Source organism: Podarcis tiliguerta (assembly GCF_965153285.1).
Source record: "Podarcis tiliguerta genome assembly, chromosome: 1".
Lineage (NCBI taxonomy): Eukaryota > Metazoa > Chordata > Lepidosauria > Squamata > Lacertidae > Podarcis > Podarcis tiliguerta.
The window spans coordinates 78,135,923-78,154,889 of NC_139534.1; the positions used below are offsets into that span (position 1 = coordinate 78,135,923).

The 18,967-nt window shown below is 39.9% G+C and overlaps 1 protein-coding gene across 5 annotated transcripts in view; it reads left to right on the forward strand.

Moving 5' to 3' along the window:
* The window catches only part of ANO1 (anoctamin 1), a 141,958-nt gene that overhangs the window by 110,381 nt on the left and 12,610 nt on the right, over positions 1 to 18,967 (forward strand). For 3 of the 5 annotated variants that reach the window (XM_083427603.1, XM_083427602.1, XM_083427604.1), the window contains 11 exons: positions 381 to 463; positions 4,856 to 4,927; positions 8,346 to 8,423; positions 10,296 to 10,370; positions 11,412 to 11,613; positions 12,305 to 12,416; positions 13,619 to 13,676; positions 14,024 to 14,124; positions 14,909 to 15,054; positions 16,506 to 16,658; positions 17,243 to 17,295. In XM_083427603.1, the coding sequence (XP_083283729.1) occupies positions 381 to 463; positions 4,856 to 4,927; positions 8,346 to 8,423; positions 10,296 to 10,370; positions 11,412 to 11,613; positions 12,305 to 12,416; positions 13,619 to 13,676; positions 14,024 to 14,124; positions 14,909 to 15,054; positions 16,506 to 16,658; positions 17,243 to 17,295 (1,133 nt within the window). The remainder of the gene's footprint in view (positions 1 to 380; positions 464 to 4,855; positions 4,928 to 8,345; positions 8,424 to 10,295; positions 10,371 to 11,411; positions 11,614 to 12,304; positions 12,417 to 13,618; positions 13,677 to 14,023; positions 14,125 to 14,908; positions 15,055 to 16,505; positions 16,659 to 17,242; positions 17,296 to 18,967) is intronic. The other 2 variants (XM_083427605.1, XM_083427606.1) reach the window with 1 other exon arrangement.

The window sequence follows — 18,967 nt, forward strand, 5'->3', positions numbered from 1 at the left end:
TGTTATCAAATCAATTACAATTATTTACAATCATCAGTCTTAAAGGCAGTAGGGCAGGCATGACCAAACTTGGCCCTCCAGCAGTTTTTGGGACTACAATTCCCATTATCCCTGACTGCTGGTCCTGTTAGCTGGGGATGATGGGAATTGTAGTCCCAAAACAGCAGGAGGGCCAGGTTTGGCCATGCCTGCAGTAGGGTCTTCCATTCTACTTTGGGCTTTGAAAGAAATGTTTTAATTTATTTGGAGAGGAAAGAAAGTAGTGTGCTGTATAGCATATGTAACCATCTCTGGTTTTGTTAATGGAAACCATAACAAATAGCAAGTGGTAGAATTAGCCTGCTCTTCTTAAGTATTTTTTTTTTCTTTTAACCACCCAGCTGCTACATTCATGGAACACTGGAAGAGAAAACAGATGCGTCTCAACTACAGATGGGATCTGACTGGGTTTGAAGAAGAGGAAGTAAGTTAATTTTGTTATGTGCTATTTCATTGGTTGCTACATCTGCCAAATGGTCTTTCATTTTTAGTTGTTGACCCATTGGAAAGGAAAATCCTGCACATATACTATTTCTAAGTTTGGGAAGGGTGTGGTAGTACGGTAGCATGTCTTGTTACCATGGAAGCATAACGTTAGAGCTATAAAATGAGGGTCACGCCTAGTGTTGTGGGCATTAAAACATATATAGCTTGCAAATGACTCCCTTGATACAGGAAACATATTAAGTGAGCACACCCATGAAGGAGAACGGGAGGGGGAGTGTAAGAAAAAATTGTGTGATTTGCTCTGTTTTGAGAATAATTCTCTCCTAAACGCAGGGTGGCAAGTACTTCAGTTGTCTTTTCTGTGTGAGCCTAGATTTTTAAACTATAGCTTGTATTCAGCATATCAAACATTGATTGGAAGGTAAAATAATTCAAGACAGCAAATTATGTAGAAAATATTAGAGAGCACTGACATAATTTAAGAACTGCAAAAAGGAAAATGTTGATTGTTTTGAAAGAGTGTTTTTCTGCTGTTTTCCTTTTGTTATGTTTTAATGTTTAGTTTTTTCAATTTTCCCCCTGAAATGTAAATTTCCCTAGAAATAGTTTATAAATCAGTCCAGTGTTTGTATAATCCATCCCTTACAGTTCCATTTTCAATAAGTGAATAAATACTGCTTAAAATACTGCTTTAAAAGTTTTATAAGGAAATCAAATAGCTTTTCGGTGTTAGTTGTGAGCTTCTATTTATAAAATAACTTCTGAGCTTCCAAATTAGAATTGAGTGTGTTACTGGTTTCAATGGCATGTCACGATGAACCCTACGATCTAGGTCACGCTGAAAGGAAACAAACCATAACCCCTAATTTTGGGATCTGAACCAGGGATTGTTCATTTTACTCCTAACAAACCACTTTCTGTAGCTTACTAATCAGGGTTTGCTGGAATAAAACAAACCATGGTCCCTTGTTCCTACATAAAGCTAAGCTAGGAATCATGATTTTTTTCCTCAGTATGCAAACGGGAAGGACATAAGCGCCTAAGAAAAGTATGCTCATGACCAACATTTACCTATGTTTGCTGTGACATGCAAACTGGGCCACAGTGGATAAAGTTACTACACTAAACTAGGTTCAAGACAGAGTTGCATAAATTTTTGAGGTGTTTAGTAGCCTAAACAAGAGCAAAATGTGTATAGGGAGCTTGAGGCATGCACATACACCCCTGCATGTCCTGCCCCACTCCTTCACTCCCACCATTTGCTCATTCAGCGTGTCTGAAGGGAGTTTCAGAGCACATTCAGCTTGACCAGGCACAAGTGTAGTCCCACAACATCTAGAAAAGGCATAGGCAAACTCCGGCCCTTCAGATGTTTTGGGACTACAATTCCCATCATCCCTGACCACTGGTCTTGTTAGCTAGGAATGATGGGAGTTGTAGTCCCAAAACAGCTGGAGGGCCGAGTACTTAGAAGCCTCCCTTTTATTACCTGCCGTATTATTGCAGGAAAATTGGTCATTGTTTTTGCCATTGCCTGTTCAGGCTGAATGCCTGAAGAGGACTTCTGTGGTTTCTGTTTGGATGTCTCAATCACTGCCTCTTGCAGTTAGGAAAGGCTCATGAACCTAAAGGCTTTCTCTTTTTCTGACTTGCCACAACTTCCCTCAAATTTATTTTTGGAAGGTTCAGTTGGTGGGTTTTGCTCACACTCGGTGTAAGATTAGAACCACACCAAATATTTTAACCAAAACAAGGTCATTGAAGTCAGGAGTAGAACGGGTGTGATTAAGGAGAGGTTACTTAATCATTTACCCTGAGGCTACTCCCTTCTCTCCAACAAACATTCGCATTTTGCAATTGTCCTATCCCTCCACTTTCCTTTTTAAATTTATTTTTGCACTGTGTGCTCTACCTCTCCAGGGTTAGAGGTCACATCTCTCATATTTTAAAACTGATGAGCAGACAAGGTTCCATTGAACTGTTGTGAGGATCTTCTACTACCATAAATCACAGCTAGTTTTGGCATAACATAGCACAGTATACAGCAAACCCACAACCTATGAGCATTTAACTTGTGCACGTTCAGCTTTATGCACTTGGCAAACAAAAATATATAAATAAAATAAAATATGAAATTTCAGCTTTAGGTGTGATCCCCAGAACCAGAACCCCTGTGTAAGTTGAGGGCTTACTTTACAGTTAAACAAATCTGAGCTGAGTAAACCAACTGAATCTGCATTTGAAGGAAAACGATGGTTCTGAAGCAAATGCATACAGAACTTTGTTTTTCGGTTGTGTATATGTGTGTCATCCTAGGAATCATCTTAGAAGAGACATTTCCTCTTTTGTGAGAGAGCACTTTTTAAAGATAATGTTTGCCAACTGCAGTGCTTACATTAAAATGTTTAAAACACTGTACAATTAATCAGTGGCACAATTTTGTCTATCAAACTAAATATTCACTTTAGTGTAATCATTAATTAGGGCTGTGATAACGGAATATAAGGTGGGTCATCTGCTTCCTGCAGATGCCCTCAATGTCAAAGGTGATACATATTGAAATGAATAAATATAAATTACAGCCTTAATATTTTTTTGACCATTGTGTTGAAAGGTCTTCAGTGACATCAAAGTGATCTAAGGCCCTGATCCTGTTGTTTGCTTGCAAACATGTCGCTGGGCTAACATGAACCCCACATGCATACCTAGGATTGAGACGTAACCTATTGGATAACAATGGGAGGATGTTTTTTATGGATACCATAAGACAACTGTTCTTTTATTTTTGGTACCTTGTTGTTAGCTTACATGAAAGTGGAAAGGATTAACTGTATCCTTCTAGTGGCAAATATCTTTCAGGGTTATGTTCAGTGTTCTCTGCAATGGTAACAGCCTGTGACCTGAGATAACTGCTGTTAATAGAATGTATTTTACTTTTCACTTAACACACTCCAGTCCCACTAATTCAGCCCTATGAGCCAAGCTCTTGAGCATGCATTTAAATCCTGCTGAAGAGGTTAAATAGTGTGAGACAAAATCCCCAGGAGCTTCTCGTCCCATTGAAATGAACACTGGCTGGAACTCCAGCGCACAACTGTTCTTTCCTGTAGTTGCTGTTTATTCCATTGAAGGTTTAATCACATGTCACCATCCAGACTGTATACCACCATGTTACTTAAACTCATTCATCTTGATGCAATAATATGTTTCCTTTCATGCTACCAATATAACAATATAAATACAAAAGAAGACAGTTTCCCCAAAGATGCAGCCATGTCTCTTCTGATTCCTTCAGCCACATTCACATAAATAAAAACAATTGTATCCAGTGCAGAATTGTGCAACAGTGAAGTAATTTTAATTTTTATGTTTGTTTGTGTTTTTTATGGTTTCCTGAAGGAGGCAGTCAAGGTTTGGATTTATTTTTATTTTTATTTATTTTTTTGAAATTTCTCTACCTTTTTGATCTGTTGAGTGGTGAAAGATGCCTTCTGATCTCACCTCATTCTTTCTTCCTAGCATCTGATTTCCTTCCACTGCAATGATTCTTTCTTCCTATACTGTATATATATATATCCCTGTTGGGACTTTTTCATATCCATTCCCATATCCATCTAATGCATTTTTAAGGCACTTTCTGAATCTTTTGGCTGTCTCATTCCTTCAACTTCTGATTATTTTCCACATATTTTTCCAGTGTGTTTGGCAAATCTGAAATGCATTCTTTTGGCAAGACCGATCAGCTTAACTGATAAGAAAGAGCATCTCAGGTGTCCATGAACTGAATGCTTAAACTCAAACCACCTTACTGCTGTCCCAGCCCCTTCTTGGGTCATTTATGGTAACATCAGCTCAGATGAACAGTCTTACAAATGGCCTCTGTGCAATGACTGAAATGAAAGGTTCCAGTTTAAAACGAATTGCAAGGCTGCAAATCAGCACATTATGCAATATAAACCATTTGCTGCTAGAGAAATTGTTGCAGGGTTGTACTTGATTTGCATTGCTGCTGGCCATAATCCTGCCTCTGTCCCATCCCTAACTGTGTGGTGCAGCTGCTGTGTCATATGAGAGAGGAGCGCAGCCAATCTCGCAGCAGCAGTGTCACCATCAAGGCAAGGACATCAGCTGAGCCAGCAGCATTGCAGATTATAGCTTAAGGTCTTTAGCTACAATGGCACACCAACAGAGAGCAATGACATGAGCAAGCATTTTAAATTAACTCTTAACATTTTATTTTTCAAATAAGATTAACATTTAATTTTTTAAAATTAAATTACACTGGAACCTTTATTTGTTTTTGTTCTTGAACATTTGAATGGGTAGAAAATGGGTTTCATGGCTCACTAGCCTATTGACTTATTTGCAGGATCACCCCAGGGCTGAATATGAAGCTAAAGTGTTAGAAAAATCACTAAGGAAAGAATCCAAAAATAAAGAGGTAAGCTAACAATGTAGATTTTTTTTTTATTCGTAGTTAAGGTTTCCCCATTTACAATGACATACAGTAACAAACAGCAACTCTCCACCTCCATTACCATTCTTTAACTTCACATATAAAGAAAGACAGATAGAGATGGACACCCAAAAAGAGAGAGCAAGGACAGGAGAGCAAGAGAGGGTAGCTACACAAACGGGGGAAACCTATGACCTTCTAGATCAGGCACAAGCAAACTCTGGCCCTCCAGATGTTTGGGACTACAATTCCCATCATCCCTAGCTAACAGGACCAGTGATCAGGGATGATTGGAATTGTAGTCTCAAACATCTGGAGGGCCAGAGTTTGCCTATGCCTGTTCTAAATGTTGTGGGACTACACCTCCCATCACCCCTGACTATTGGCCATGCTGGCTGGTGCTGGTGAGAGTTGGGGTCCGACAATGTTTAGACTGCTGTTGCTTCAGGAAAATAATCTGAGCTCTCTAGGGTTAATACAGATGTGGGTTCATCACAGGCATAGTGACCATAGGTATTATTTTAAATTCCAATAATTCCTTAGAGCGCATGCAGCCTTATTCTGTGCATGTTCTCACACCTAAATCATGGTCCGTGAATAGAATAGCAGCCAGAACAATTACGGAAGCCTGTGAAAATAGTATTAATATATGTGCACAGAATTGAACGCACTATATTGGTGTTTCCCAAAGTTCTGATAACTGGGTCTTTCCCTCCGGAATGAAAATTGGAGGTATACTTTAAAAGATCTACTTTTAGAATGTAAAAGAATAAGAATTGCTTTTTCTTGATGAGCTCACTCCAGGGGACCCTGCCTTAAATCTATTATTAGAAGAAAATTGACTACATGCAGGAATACAGTGGGCAGCCTCCTCCATAGCTAGGTACTGGAAAACAGAAAAACAGACTGTGACTAGAGCGAAGGATGTATTGTACAGGGATACGTGTAAGAAAGCCGTGATTGGCTGCAGCTGTCTGTTGAATATACACTCCGTGCCAAATCCAAGCTTACCTCTGTATAATGTGTGAAATGGCCCAAGCACACCTGGGCAGTTTGCACTGTATAGTTGCCTAGTGGATCTGCATCTGGTTAATCACCATTTTCTCTCCCTCCCACCCCAGTCCAGTTATTTCCAAGGAAGCCACAAACTTCCCCCTCCCTGACCATTTCTATTTAGTAATTATTTTCTCTTGCTTCATTTCCCATTGACTTTCTTCATTTTCCAGGTTCAAGTCTACATGAGATGCCATTTTCAATAGATTTACATATGTTGGACGGGTGTTGTGAATGGGTTATCATGTGTCTGGACTGTAATACCAGAATCGGCACCTTAATTTGTGGGGGTTTTCAGTTTCATTAATGCTTGCGAGGCTCAGTTATTTGAGCCACTGCTCCAGAAAAGGAACACTCATCTTGCTGTATGGCATTGCCCTGATGTCCTGTGAAGATAGACTAGTGAAGCAGCCTCATCAACATTGGAATTGTGCTGCACTGGAAACAACCATTGCCATGTAATATTGTAATATTGTAATATTTTGACAGTAATATTTTGACAGTAAGGTTTTATCATGGATTGGTATGAGTAACGCCCATCTGTGAGGCCATTATATATCAGTGCTCTGTGTGTACCATTGCAGATATTTGTCACTTCAGGATCAAAACATAAGCATGTACTTCACATTCTAATTCACCATGGGTTTAAAACAGTTTAGTTCCATTAATTTCAGCATGATCCTAGTTTAAAACCGGGGGGGGGCAGAAACCCAAACTGGTTTATGGAATGATTTACCTAATTTTCAAGTCCTTAATTTTATATTTTAAGTGTTTCCCCTTTCTAACATCTCCAAGCTCCTTTGTAACCAAACTCCCGTACAACAACTACAGTCCTGGTTTTCTAGAAGAAGAATAGACATTTGACGCACTTTCACTGATACAGATTTCTAAGTGCCACATGGTATGTAGTAGTCTGTAAAGGTGTAGATCTGGCACTAAAATAAAAAAAAATCAACTACTACAGAATTTGTGAGAGCCAGAGAACTCCCTCACCAAATGCTCCTGTGTAAAGTTGTTGCTATTATTTATTAAATTTCTATACCATCCTCCATCTGAGGCTCACAAGGTTTACAATATAAAAACACAAAAATACATACCATAGTACCAAACAAAAACAATACCCCCAGCCCACAGTTTAAAAGGCCATAGATTGTTTAATTAGCCAGAGGCCTGAGAGAAGAAGACTGTTTTTGCCTGGCACCTGAAGATAACAAAGGTGCCAGGCGAGCTTCCCCGGGGAGAGCATCCCACAAGCAGGCGCCACCACAGAAAAGGCCCCTTTCTTAGGTTGCCACCCTCCAGTCCTCTCACGGAGGAGGCACACAGTGAAGGGCCTTGGATGATGATCACAGGGTCTGAGTTGGTTCATATGGAGAGAATAAAAGTTAGCGGGCATGGAATAAGAGGACAGGTGTTATAAATTTATAACCATATGGTTCAACAGCAGAGAGGAGTAAACTGCTCAAGTTTGCAAACAACACCAAACTGCTTAGGCTAGTGGGCCACAAATTGGCAGCTAAATTTCATTGTAAGTGTGTATGCAGTGATGCAAATTGGAACAAGAGCGAAAGTAATTTTTATGTACTAATGGGAGATAGACTGGTACGACTAGCCAAGCAAGAAATTCACAGTTTATGATGAATAGCTCAATGAAAACTTTTATTCAGTATGCAACATGGGGGGGGGGGTGAGGGGGAATTAAATTGTAGTTAACATGGATGTGGGGGCCGGAACTGCCAATGTTCTTAATATACATCTATGGTGTGAACATGATTGAAATACTGTATTCCATTCCAGTCACCCTATCTCAAAAATGAACTAAAAAAGCGAAGATCTTGCAGGTAGATCCTTCTTGGTTTCTCCACAATCTCCTTTGGGTTCCACCATTCTGAAAAAGTTCATTCTACCTGCAAACTCACTACTCATTCCTGACTCCAGGTCATTGGTTAGTTAAATGACTCTAGTCATCCCACTGCAAAATATTGTGGGATTTTGCTGATAACTTTCATTATGAAGGAGATCAGACTCTTGTCTGACACATATTGAGACACCTTAAAATAATACTGATCAGTTTTTATCCTTTGCATTGTTGTTTTTGTTGTTGTTGTTTTACTAGATAACACTGGTCATTTTCCTGTGGTTTTATTTTGTACTTTCTTCCTTATAGTAATTTACTTCATTTCAGAAGACATAGCATTGGCCCATAACAAGTAAAGGCAGCTTCTATTTGTTTTTAAGCTGTAGCGTGTCCATATTTTGCTGAGGGTATTGATTTATTTGCCTATATGAGTCAATGCTTTGTAACAACCATATTGCATGACCCTTTTCTGTTTCCTTCAAATGCCATCAGAAGGGCCCGCAATTGCCGGAAGAGGCAGCCAACAAATGGCGACAAAGAGTTAAGAGAGTCATGGCTGGGGTGAAATTGGTACATTTCATTCAAATTTGTGGAAACTTTCTGAACTATGAATAACTATAGAAAACACAAATTGATTTGTTTTCCAAACTTTGTCTGTTTATTGTCTAATATACACATATACGTATTTCCCTCCCTCCCCCTGCCCCCTTCTTCAGCACTCTTGTTGGGACTGGTTTTCCTCTTTGTTTGGAATGACACTGCATGGTTAATCCTTACATATTGACTGGTGTGGCACTTCTGCACGTGCCAGATGCTTGGCAGAGTTGCCTGCGGCTGTTTGTTTTTCCTCAGGCAGCATGCGTGTGACATGCATGTGACATTAAATGCTTGTTGTTCTTGAAGTGGCCTTCTGTAATTATATATGACATCGCCATATTAACACATCATTCCCTGTTTTCAGGCTTTAAAAAATCAAATAATCTCCATGACACAGTGTGTTGAAATACAACGGTGATCACTCAGCAGACCATGAAAATAAACAATATACAATCAGATATTAACGTTACTATATCTGAACCCAAAGATGTTGCCCAAGCCTTTAAAGGCCCTGTAGCATCAGGAGAAGGTGCTGCCACTCTGCTTCCCATTCTGTTTCTTTTTGTCACCTTTCTTCCTTGCCAAATGTAGGGGGCAACAACTAGGCTCCTAGGTGAAAAGGCCCAGGACAGAAACTCTTCTATATAGTAGCATCTGGCTTGTGGAACGCCTTCCCTAGGCGGGGCCACAAGGTTGTCCCTATCTTTGCCTAGCTATTTTGTTCCTCCTGGCTCTTGATGGGTTTTCAATCCCACATTTTAGTTTGGTTTTGTTAATTGGTGTTTTTTTAAAAAAATCTGTGTTGTTTCTAGTTGTTGTATATTGCCTTGGGGGCAGAAAAGGCAATTCATGAATACTTTTAATAAATAAAATAAACCAAAGGATGGAAGAAGGGAGCCAGTGGATGGATAGGATGGGAGATGCAGTGGTTTCATTCTGTCCTTCTGCTATGGGGCTTTTAAAGGAACTACAGCATATCTTAGTTGAGACTGAGCAGCTGTAAACTAATGCAGGCAAGACTGGTTTGACAAGTATCAAGGCACCATGGCACTGAGATTCCACATCATTGACCATGTTATTGACCATGTTTTTCTTGGCAAACACATATCCACACACACATCATGTTTCATGTTGGCCCAGTTCATGCTGTCTTGCCCTTGAGATCATCTGCAGTATATCTGTATATTGTTCCCTATGCTTGCTCAGTACCAGTTTCCTAAATTTTACCATACTCAGGAAAGTAGCTCCTGTTCCTCTGACTTGGAACAGAAAAGACAAGCCAAATGAGCATACTCCTCGTTTGCATTCTTTAATCAACCTATTTAGTATCACATTCATCTTTTCCCACAAACAATGGATTTTCATGAGTGATGGAACTTTCACAAAGTACCTTAACTTTTCTGCATTGTTATAAACGCATAGCAATGTTCTGAGGGGGGGGGGTTCATAGTGGCCAATATAAAATAGACTAAAATAGAGACAGAGATAAATGTGCTTTGACAATCCCTAAAAATCTGTGTTTTTGTAAAAAATAAAATAAAATTGCTTGGCCTCATAACACTGATAAACAAACTAGCTCAATTTGAAATAAATATTGTGATATACTGACCCCTTTATATAGCTGTAGTTAACTGAATTGACTCCACACTGTTCTGACGTTTGCCTCCTAAAATGTTTACTTCCATTCCTGTGTCTTTGCACTACTATCAAGTTATGCATTTGATTGCTTTCCTACACATCAAAGTTTGGATGACCGGCACAAATTAAAAAGAAAATGCTTTCGCCGCTACAGTATATGTGGCTATATTACATCGCAGGGTCATTTTGTTTTCTTTCATGCCATAGACTGAAAAAGAAAAACTGACGTGGAAAGATCGTTTTCCAGCATACTTCACAAATTTTGTGAGCATCATTTTCATGGTAAGTATTACCTAGTAAATGTTTACGGTTAAGTGTAATGCAAGATTTTTCAAAGGGTGAGCAAAGCTTCTGTAACATTGGAGAAGGACCAAGCTTCTCACTGACTTCTCTCAAGTCGATTTTTTGGGATGCACTTTCATTAGTCAGTTTTTTTCAGTTCATATACTGTGATTTTATAGTTGATAGTCGTGACTACTGTATCATCCCCATTATGAGAACATAAGAAGAGTTCTGCAGGATCATACCAAAGACCTCTGTGGTCCAGCATTCTGTCCTTGCAATGGCCAGCCATATGCTGCCTGAACTCCTGTGTTATTTTTTACAAATAAACATTTGAGGAGGATTGAAACAAATTCCACACACGCACACATAGACCAATACCTCCCCCACCCCCAATCTATGAAATTTCAAAGCCTTTCAGTTAATTATTGGTCACTTTCAGTGGAGCTGTATATGCTTGCTATTCTTTCTATTCCACAGTTTATCATGTAGTGTAACTGTGGACATGCTTCTCAGCTATGATTTAGTTATTTCCTTGGCAGTTCAGAATTCCCCTATAGTTTACACGGCCTTTAGGTTCATTGTTGATTGAATTACACCACCTTCTGAGAAAAGTGATACAGTAGCATTCAGAAATGGCCTCGATAATCTCAGTTAGGAGCAGCAATTTTCTTTAAAACCACGGACTGGTTCACACTACCTGCACCACTGACAAAGCATGGCCCACAACTAGGGTTGCAGCAAGGCAGTGCTTCTATAGAGGCACACCTGTGTGAGCTGGTTCCTTTACATGAGAGCTGAATATTGCCACTGCTATTTTTACAGTGGTGGCAACCTGAAAAAATGCTACAGCATAGACACACAAAGGACAAATATGATATATGAATTGGGCCCTAGGACAGAACCATTCCTCTAGTACGTTTCACTGTTAAACATTTCCTTTCAATCCAGATCTGGCCACCCTTTTTAACAATTACTGACATCTAGACATTTTTACTGACATCTGCATATTCTTACGACATACTACTTTTGTCTTTCCAGATTGGACTGACATTTGCCATTGTTTTTGGAGTCATAATATACCGAATCTCCACTGCAGCAGCTTTAGCCATCAGCTCCACTCCCGGTGGCCGGTCTAATGTTAGAGTAACTGTCACAGCAACTGCAGTGATTATTAATCTGGTGGTGATAATAATCTTGGATGAAGTATACGGCTGCATAGCCAGATGGCTGACCCAGATTGGTAGGTATAAATCTTAAAAGTTATTTTGACTTAAAGCTACAGTTTCTTTAAATGGCCTGCCTTAAAAAAGCACAATTATTTCACTTTGGCCACACAGCCAAGAACAAAGCATGTCTAGCCAATGATATATATAAAATAATCACTTGGTATTATTACATGAACTTCTTTCAGCAACTAACATTGGTTTGATTATAAAATGAGGAAATGGACTTAGATTAATCAAGAGCCTCTTCACTTGCTATGGAGAACCAAACCATTTTCAGAAGCTGAGTAACGTAATTCATCTTCATTTACAGTCATTGCTTTCTTCATAGGGACAATAAATCAAGACCTGGAAAAATGAGGTGTCCAGTTATTGCTGAGCATGAACTTCTTAGGGTTTCATCAAACACAGAATTTTCCCTGAGTTACATTTCTTGTGATCAGACCAGGCTGATGTTTCCAATGAATGTAGTCCATACCTAGGCATGACAATGCATGCAGCTCCAGACATGGAGAGGGTTGCTGGAAGCTGGAAGTTTTCTAGTTCCACCATCACCATACAGACAGGACCATTGGGATGTACCCTTTTTTAAAAAACAACAACTAAACAGATCAAAATCTTCCAAAATCTTAAAACTTAGCAGGCTCTAAAATTTAGCTATTTGAATGCTTTTTTTCAAGCACTCTTACATTAATCTTATTTACACAGAGGTTCCAAAAACAGACAAGAGTTTTGAAGAACGTCTTATCTTCAAGGCCTTCCTTTTGAAATTTGTCAATGCCTACACGCCTATTTTCTATGTGGCTTTCTTCAAGGGCCGGTGAGTTATACAAGCAGTGAATTCAATACCTTTTTCAAGGACCAGTAAGTTGCATAAGGTGAATTAAATGTTTAGCTTCAAGTGTTGTAGCTACTACTTCAAGCTGACTCTTGAGACTTTATACAAGAACCAGTGAGTAGCAGGAGAAATTAATTAAATATTTAATAGGTACCTAGGCTGACTCTGAACATTTGTTGAGATAAAGTCAGGACTCAGGCATGGGAGTGGAAAGGTTACTGGGACCCAGAGATCCAGGGGAGCCTGCCAATAATAAGCACAAAAACGCATATATTAGTGTAATATGTGTGTAGAATTGCATATAGTACTGAAAATAACAGAAAAATGCATTGTTTTTAAGCAAATTTTACAGTCAAACCTCGTTTTGTGGACGGGATCTGTTCCAGAGGCCCATCCGCAAGCCGAAAATGACGCACGCCGAAGCGCCATGATTAAGCGCTTCTGCGCATGCGCCATTTCACACTTATCTGCGAGCGGCGAACCTGGAAGTAACCTGTTCCAGTACTTCCGGGTTTGCTGCAGATATTCGCTGAAGAAGACACAAGCGGAGGCACACACAGAACAAGGTTTGACTGTATTTGCAAAAATGTGTATATTATCAGAAAATTGCAACAAAATGCTGATTAATTTCCATGACTCTACAGAAAATCACAAATTGATGCAGAAATGTGAAGAACCAAACTCAAGTTTACAAAAGTGAAAAACTGAGAGAAACAAAAATTGATAAATTCACCCATTTATATCAGGACCCCTACTCAATGAGGACTAGGAGCCCATGCCCTCCAGCTTATATAACTGGATTCAACTAATAAGTCCCACTGGTGGAAGCCCATTCAAGAATATCCACTTGTGCAATGGTGCTTACCCCCCTGCCCTGCCACACACACACACACACACACACACACACACACTTCTGCTCCTGCGTGCTCCCCACACACCCGAAAGTGGCTCTGGGATGGGGCAAGAGAACCCCTCAGAACAGAGGATAGAGAAGGGTGATTATTATGAAAGAACAATCTATAAACAAACAGACAAACAATGCTGAAATTCTTGCCCCAAGAGAACGATTGACATACCATCACACTGAATTCCTCCCAAAGATTCTATCTGGATGTGTGGGAGATGTTTTGTTCCTCTAAAATAGGCAGAACAAAAGACCAATAATTGTTTCTGAATTTTCCTAGATTCGTTGGGCGCCCAGGAGATTATGTCTACATTTTTCATTCTTTTCGCATGGAAGAGGTAACGGCAGTTCATTTTGTGCATGCTTATTTCTGATTGAGGGGGGGAAAAGATGGTGTGGATACAAATTTAACCATCTGCACACAGAAGGGCAACATCATTCCACAGAAGGCTTTTGATCCAGTAGAGGGACCCCACTGACAGAAGTGGCGAGAAAGCAGTTTTCACTGATTTTACCTCCACCCCCTGCAGCCACTTCTCACACTGTTCCAGAGGGTCCTCCAGCTTTCAGGAACAGAGTTTAAGAGGCAGTAAGAGGCACAAGGAGAAGAAACCAAAGTCTTGACATAAGCCCGTGTTACGTTACCTAGATCCCCCTAATCTATGTATCTCTATTTCTCCTTTAGTGTGCTCCTGGTGGTTGCCTAATGGAATTGTGTATACAACTTAGCATTATTATGTTGGGCAAACAGCTGATTCAGAACAATCTTTTCGAAATTGGCATTCCGTAAGTAGCCAAGGACTGAGACCATCTGCTGTAAAATGCTAGCATATCAACTTTCTAGAAATGCTATGTTGTTTTTTGGTTTATCCAAAAGGCAAGAAGACAGCTATGCTACATACTATAAAATAACATGCATTTGCTTTATTATACCATTTTCAATATTTATTATTTTGCTTTTCAATCATATGGTTCCTAGAGTGGTATACAACAGAACTTGGACAATAAAAAAGAATTCTGAATCTACAGTGAAAACAAATTAAACTAAATTTGTTTGTTAACAGGTAATAGCAGAAGCTGAAAATAATCCTAAATACTGAAAGAAATGAAGGCCTAGTTCTTACAAAATAGCTTATTAATAACACCAATCTTTGCCATCCTTAGGGACTAGTGTGAGAAGGTGTCTTGACCTCATCCCATTTACTTTTTCAGATGCCTTGCAAATATTTAGACTGAATCCAAGGAGTAGCCCTACTTACAGTAAGGCTTCTGAGGCCTACCCTTCCAATGTGCCTCTCAGACAAGGCATCTCTGAAGGTCAAATAAACTTCAGGAAGAGCCCTTGTTGCAACTGTAGACTGGGAGATGAAGCACAGAAGCCTCAGAAGGCGCTCATGGAAAGTCTTGGGCACATCTTAGGGACCCTTTCGTTCCCCTCCACAGTCCCCATAGAACTAATTTCATAAATCAGCAAATTCACGATTTTTTGTTTGGTTGGGTTTTTTTGATCTTTTGCTCTTACAAAACTACTGAGACTTTTAAAAGAGTTGCTTTTAATGTTTCCTCTTAGAAAAATGAAAAAATTCATAAGATACTTGAAATCGAAACGACGGCGTCCTGGAGATCACGAGGAATATTTGAAGAAAAAACAACGCTATGAAGTAGACTATAATCTGGAGCCTTTTGCTGGTCTTACTCCAGAATACATGGAAATGAGTGAGTGAGATTTCAATGGTTTAAACTAGGGTTTCAGTTTTTTAATAGCTTAGTGCTACCCTATACAAAGAGTAAGTGAGCATAGAATCACACCCTTAATCAGTGATAGATGAGTAATGGCCATGGTCAGTTTTAGCAGGTGAATGCGTTTTTTAAATAAATAGACTCAGTCTCAAGGGCAGGACTGTTTATTTATAAACTATTTTGGATACGATTTGTTAGCATAAGATGGAATATGTAAGAAAAACATTGGAGAGCCTTTTTCTAAGAATTGAGCAATCATTCCTTCTTCTGCTTGGAATTGTAAATTCTCACATGTTCTTGATATCTCAAAGTGACACCCATAGTGAAGTTCTGATACTATGCAGAATTGTGTACATCTGAACTACAGTCTAAACACCCTTTGCCATGGGCTGGTGGAGTTATGATTTGGATTGAGCAAAGGGTTCCTGCCACTCAATCCAGTCAGCTTCTGCCCAACAGCATTGCAGGGAGAGGGAGAGGTTGAGGCAATTGCCTTGCAGAACTATATCCTGTGCTTTAAATTTGTGATTACAGCAGATCATGGTGAAACCATGTGAAACATGGATGCTCTAGGTTCAGAACAAAGCCATTTAGTCCAACACTTTGTCTTCAAGATTACAAACAGATGCTTTTGGAAGGCTTCTAAGCAAAGCATGGTGAATCTAGTCATCTCCATATTATCCACTCACTGAACTCCTTATATTTGTACCTCATTCTCTCTCCAAAAGTTATCCCAAAGTGGCTGACTACATCAAGCAGAAACAAATACAATTAACACCAAAAGGCAAAAATGTGAACAATTACCTGACAATAAAAATGCCTTCAATAAACTTTCAAGAGATCACCAATTCAATTAACTGTATATAACTCATAAATATGCCAACAAACATGTTATTTGGATGGTGTTGGTACAGCATTTGACCATGACCAAAGGGACTGATAGAGGCCACTGCAAATAGGCACCATGTGAGATTTTAAAAAAGTAAATCCCTGGATTGGAAAATCATTCTCAGTCCATAATTAAGCAGACCTATTTCCATTCCAATCTACACTAATTAGCCCAGAGCATTTGTACCAGTTTTCATGTACCAGTTGTTGGTTTTCTAAAAACTACCAGCCGTTTTAACTTTGAAGTCCATTTTTATACAATATGTGATCCTGTTTTTCGCTGAAATAAAAGGTATTATATCGCCCTACAAAGAAAGTTGCTATCTCATGAAGTTCTAGAAAACATAAACCAGCAGGCAACCTACTGTAGGTGAACATTACAGGGTCAGCACCTACCTACATTCATATGCATATGATCTGAGAGTATTGTGGTTTCAGTAGTTAGCACTGGCTGTTTGTGGGGAGCTGTTTCCAAAATTACATTCCATCTAGAACAGCATAATATGCAAACTACACTGTGTTTTCTTTTTAATTTTCAGTCATCCAGTTTGGGTTTGTTACCCTGTTTGTTGCATCTTTCCCACTGGCTCCCTTGTTTGCGCTCCTGAACAACATCATTGAAATACGTCTGGATGCAAAGAAGTTTGTTACTGAGCTTAGAAGGCCAGTTGCAGTAAGAGCAAAAGATATAGGTAAGCAGTTCACTAACAGCACAGTAACTAGTTAATATGATTCCTTATTTATGTCACTTTGCCATATGTGATGGATGAGGCAGGACTCTTATTTTAGTTTTGTGTTTTAAATTTCAATCCTCCTTTATTCTACTAGGGAAATTCAGGTCTACTAACTGCATAAGGTGATGAGATGATGACACTGGTGGTGAAGATGATACTTTAGTCAACATTTCAATCGCAGAGCAGGGATCAAATAAATAAAATAATAGAAATATATCTATATGCGTAAAATTATCTATCTATATACGCACAAACACACAAATGGACAAAGTGTAAACAAATGGAGAACTCCATCACTAAACTAAATAGCAATAAGAACAACAGTTAGGGGATTGAAGCAGGATCTCACATATGGAGCAGAGTGTATGAGACAATACATATGGAAGAAGATAGTATTTAGAGTACTGGAGCCCCAAGCTGTTTAGGCTATGGAGATAAAAACCAGCACCTTGAACTTGTATAGTGATGTTATGTATAGTTTTCCATTCTTATGGGTAGCCATTTTAAAGTCTTTTAACCTTCTGCTTGTCTTTTCCCTCCAGGAATATGGTATAATATCCTCAGAGGTGTAGGAAAACTTGCTGTGATCATAAATGTAAGTAATTCTTTGCAAATAGTGATTGATCATGCCAATTCTTAATGTCCTTTCAGTTAGCTGGAAATGTTAACATTATAGACATCTATTGTGGTGTGGAATCTGGAGTGAATCTTCGGTTCAAATTCCCACTCAGCGCTTAAGCTCACTGGGCAGCCATGGGCAAATCACTGTCAAAGTTTTGTTGTGAGTCCAATATCTTGCTCTGATTTATTTAATTACCTCGCCCTACCCTATTTCAGCTTTCATGGAACAAAAATAAAGAAACTTTTATTCTCAGTTTCACAAGCTTTCTTTTGAAGCTCAAATAATATAAGTCGCTTTTATAACTTTCGAAACTTTTATTAACAAAGGACTATTTGTCAGTAAAGTATGGTAACGATTTTCCTGACACTGCTGTTGTTTAGTCTTCCCACTCAGGCAGATAGTTTTTCATGTGAAGCAAGTTCTATAGAGCAGGTGGAAAGCCGATAGAGAAAGTGTGAGCTGCTCTTTAGCAGATGTCAGCCTAATTTTTATACTTCGTGACTGTTGGGTGCTATCTGGAGGCTTCCAAGTCAGTGGAATTTAGAGCACGTGTCTTCTCCGTTTAAAAATAATAATAATAAATCTCATTTTCCTCACTGAGGACACTTTTCCTGCTTTTTCATAATTCTTATAGCAACCTCTTCAACAATGACAAATGTCATTTTTTGTGTTCCTCTGACTCACCCTACCCTATTTCAGCTTTCATGGAAGAAAGCAGACATGTATTGTTCTGCATATTGTCTCATAGTCCCCTTTCCCAGGCACAGGGCAGAGTTTCCTTTGCAAAAGACAGTGAGCTCGTCTTGTTGCAGTATTCTATTTGCACTTTTTACAAATGTACAGTTGTACATTGCAAGTGTGAGTAGGCCTTACAGAAACATATAAGCAACCACATAGGTAGGTGGTGTGACCCAAAAGACCGCCTGCTTCCTGAGACTGCCTCCCCTCACAAACTTCTTAGACCCTGTACCAAATCTGACAAAACTTCTTTCCATTCCTATCCTACCAGGTGAGTGCAGCTCTCATTCCAGATACCTGCAACAACCAGTTGCCCAACAGTGACTCTTTTCATCTCATGTCTAACACCTGCTTCTTAAAGGCAATAGCTCAGGGATCAGCAAACTAAGGTCCACAGGCCGGATCAGGCCCAATTGCCTTCAGGATCTGGCCTGTGGACTGTCCGTGGATCAGCATGAGGATTCTGTTCGTTCGGCCTGCACCAATTTTTTTTCCTGCGCCATTCCATTTCCACACACACACCCTCACACACACCGCGGCAGCGCCTCCTCCCTCCCCCCTCCTCCTGGCTTCCCCCCGCCCTGCCTAGAGGAGGAAGGGGGCTGGGCTGAACTGGCTGAGCACCATTTTAAGCAGCCCCTCTCCAGAGCCAGTCCTTTCGCACCGCTCATCTTCCCTCCACCACTGCCGCCGCCCTAGTGCTCCTATGGGCCAGAGAGTGGAGCAGACGAGCTTGCTCTGCCTACCCATGAGAAGAAGCAGCGGTGGTGGCGGCGGCAGCCCCAGGGAAGGTAAGCGCAGTGGTTGAGGGTGGGGAGGACGACTACTGGCCCCCCTTGCCTCTTCTTCCAGCTCCCCCCCCCCCGGTGCTGCTCCACCGGCCCGCCACAAGGTTTGAGGGACAGTG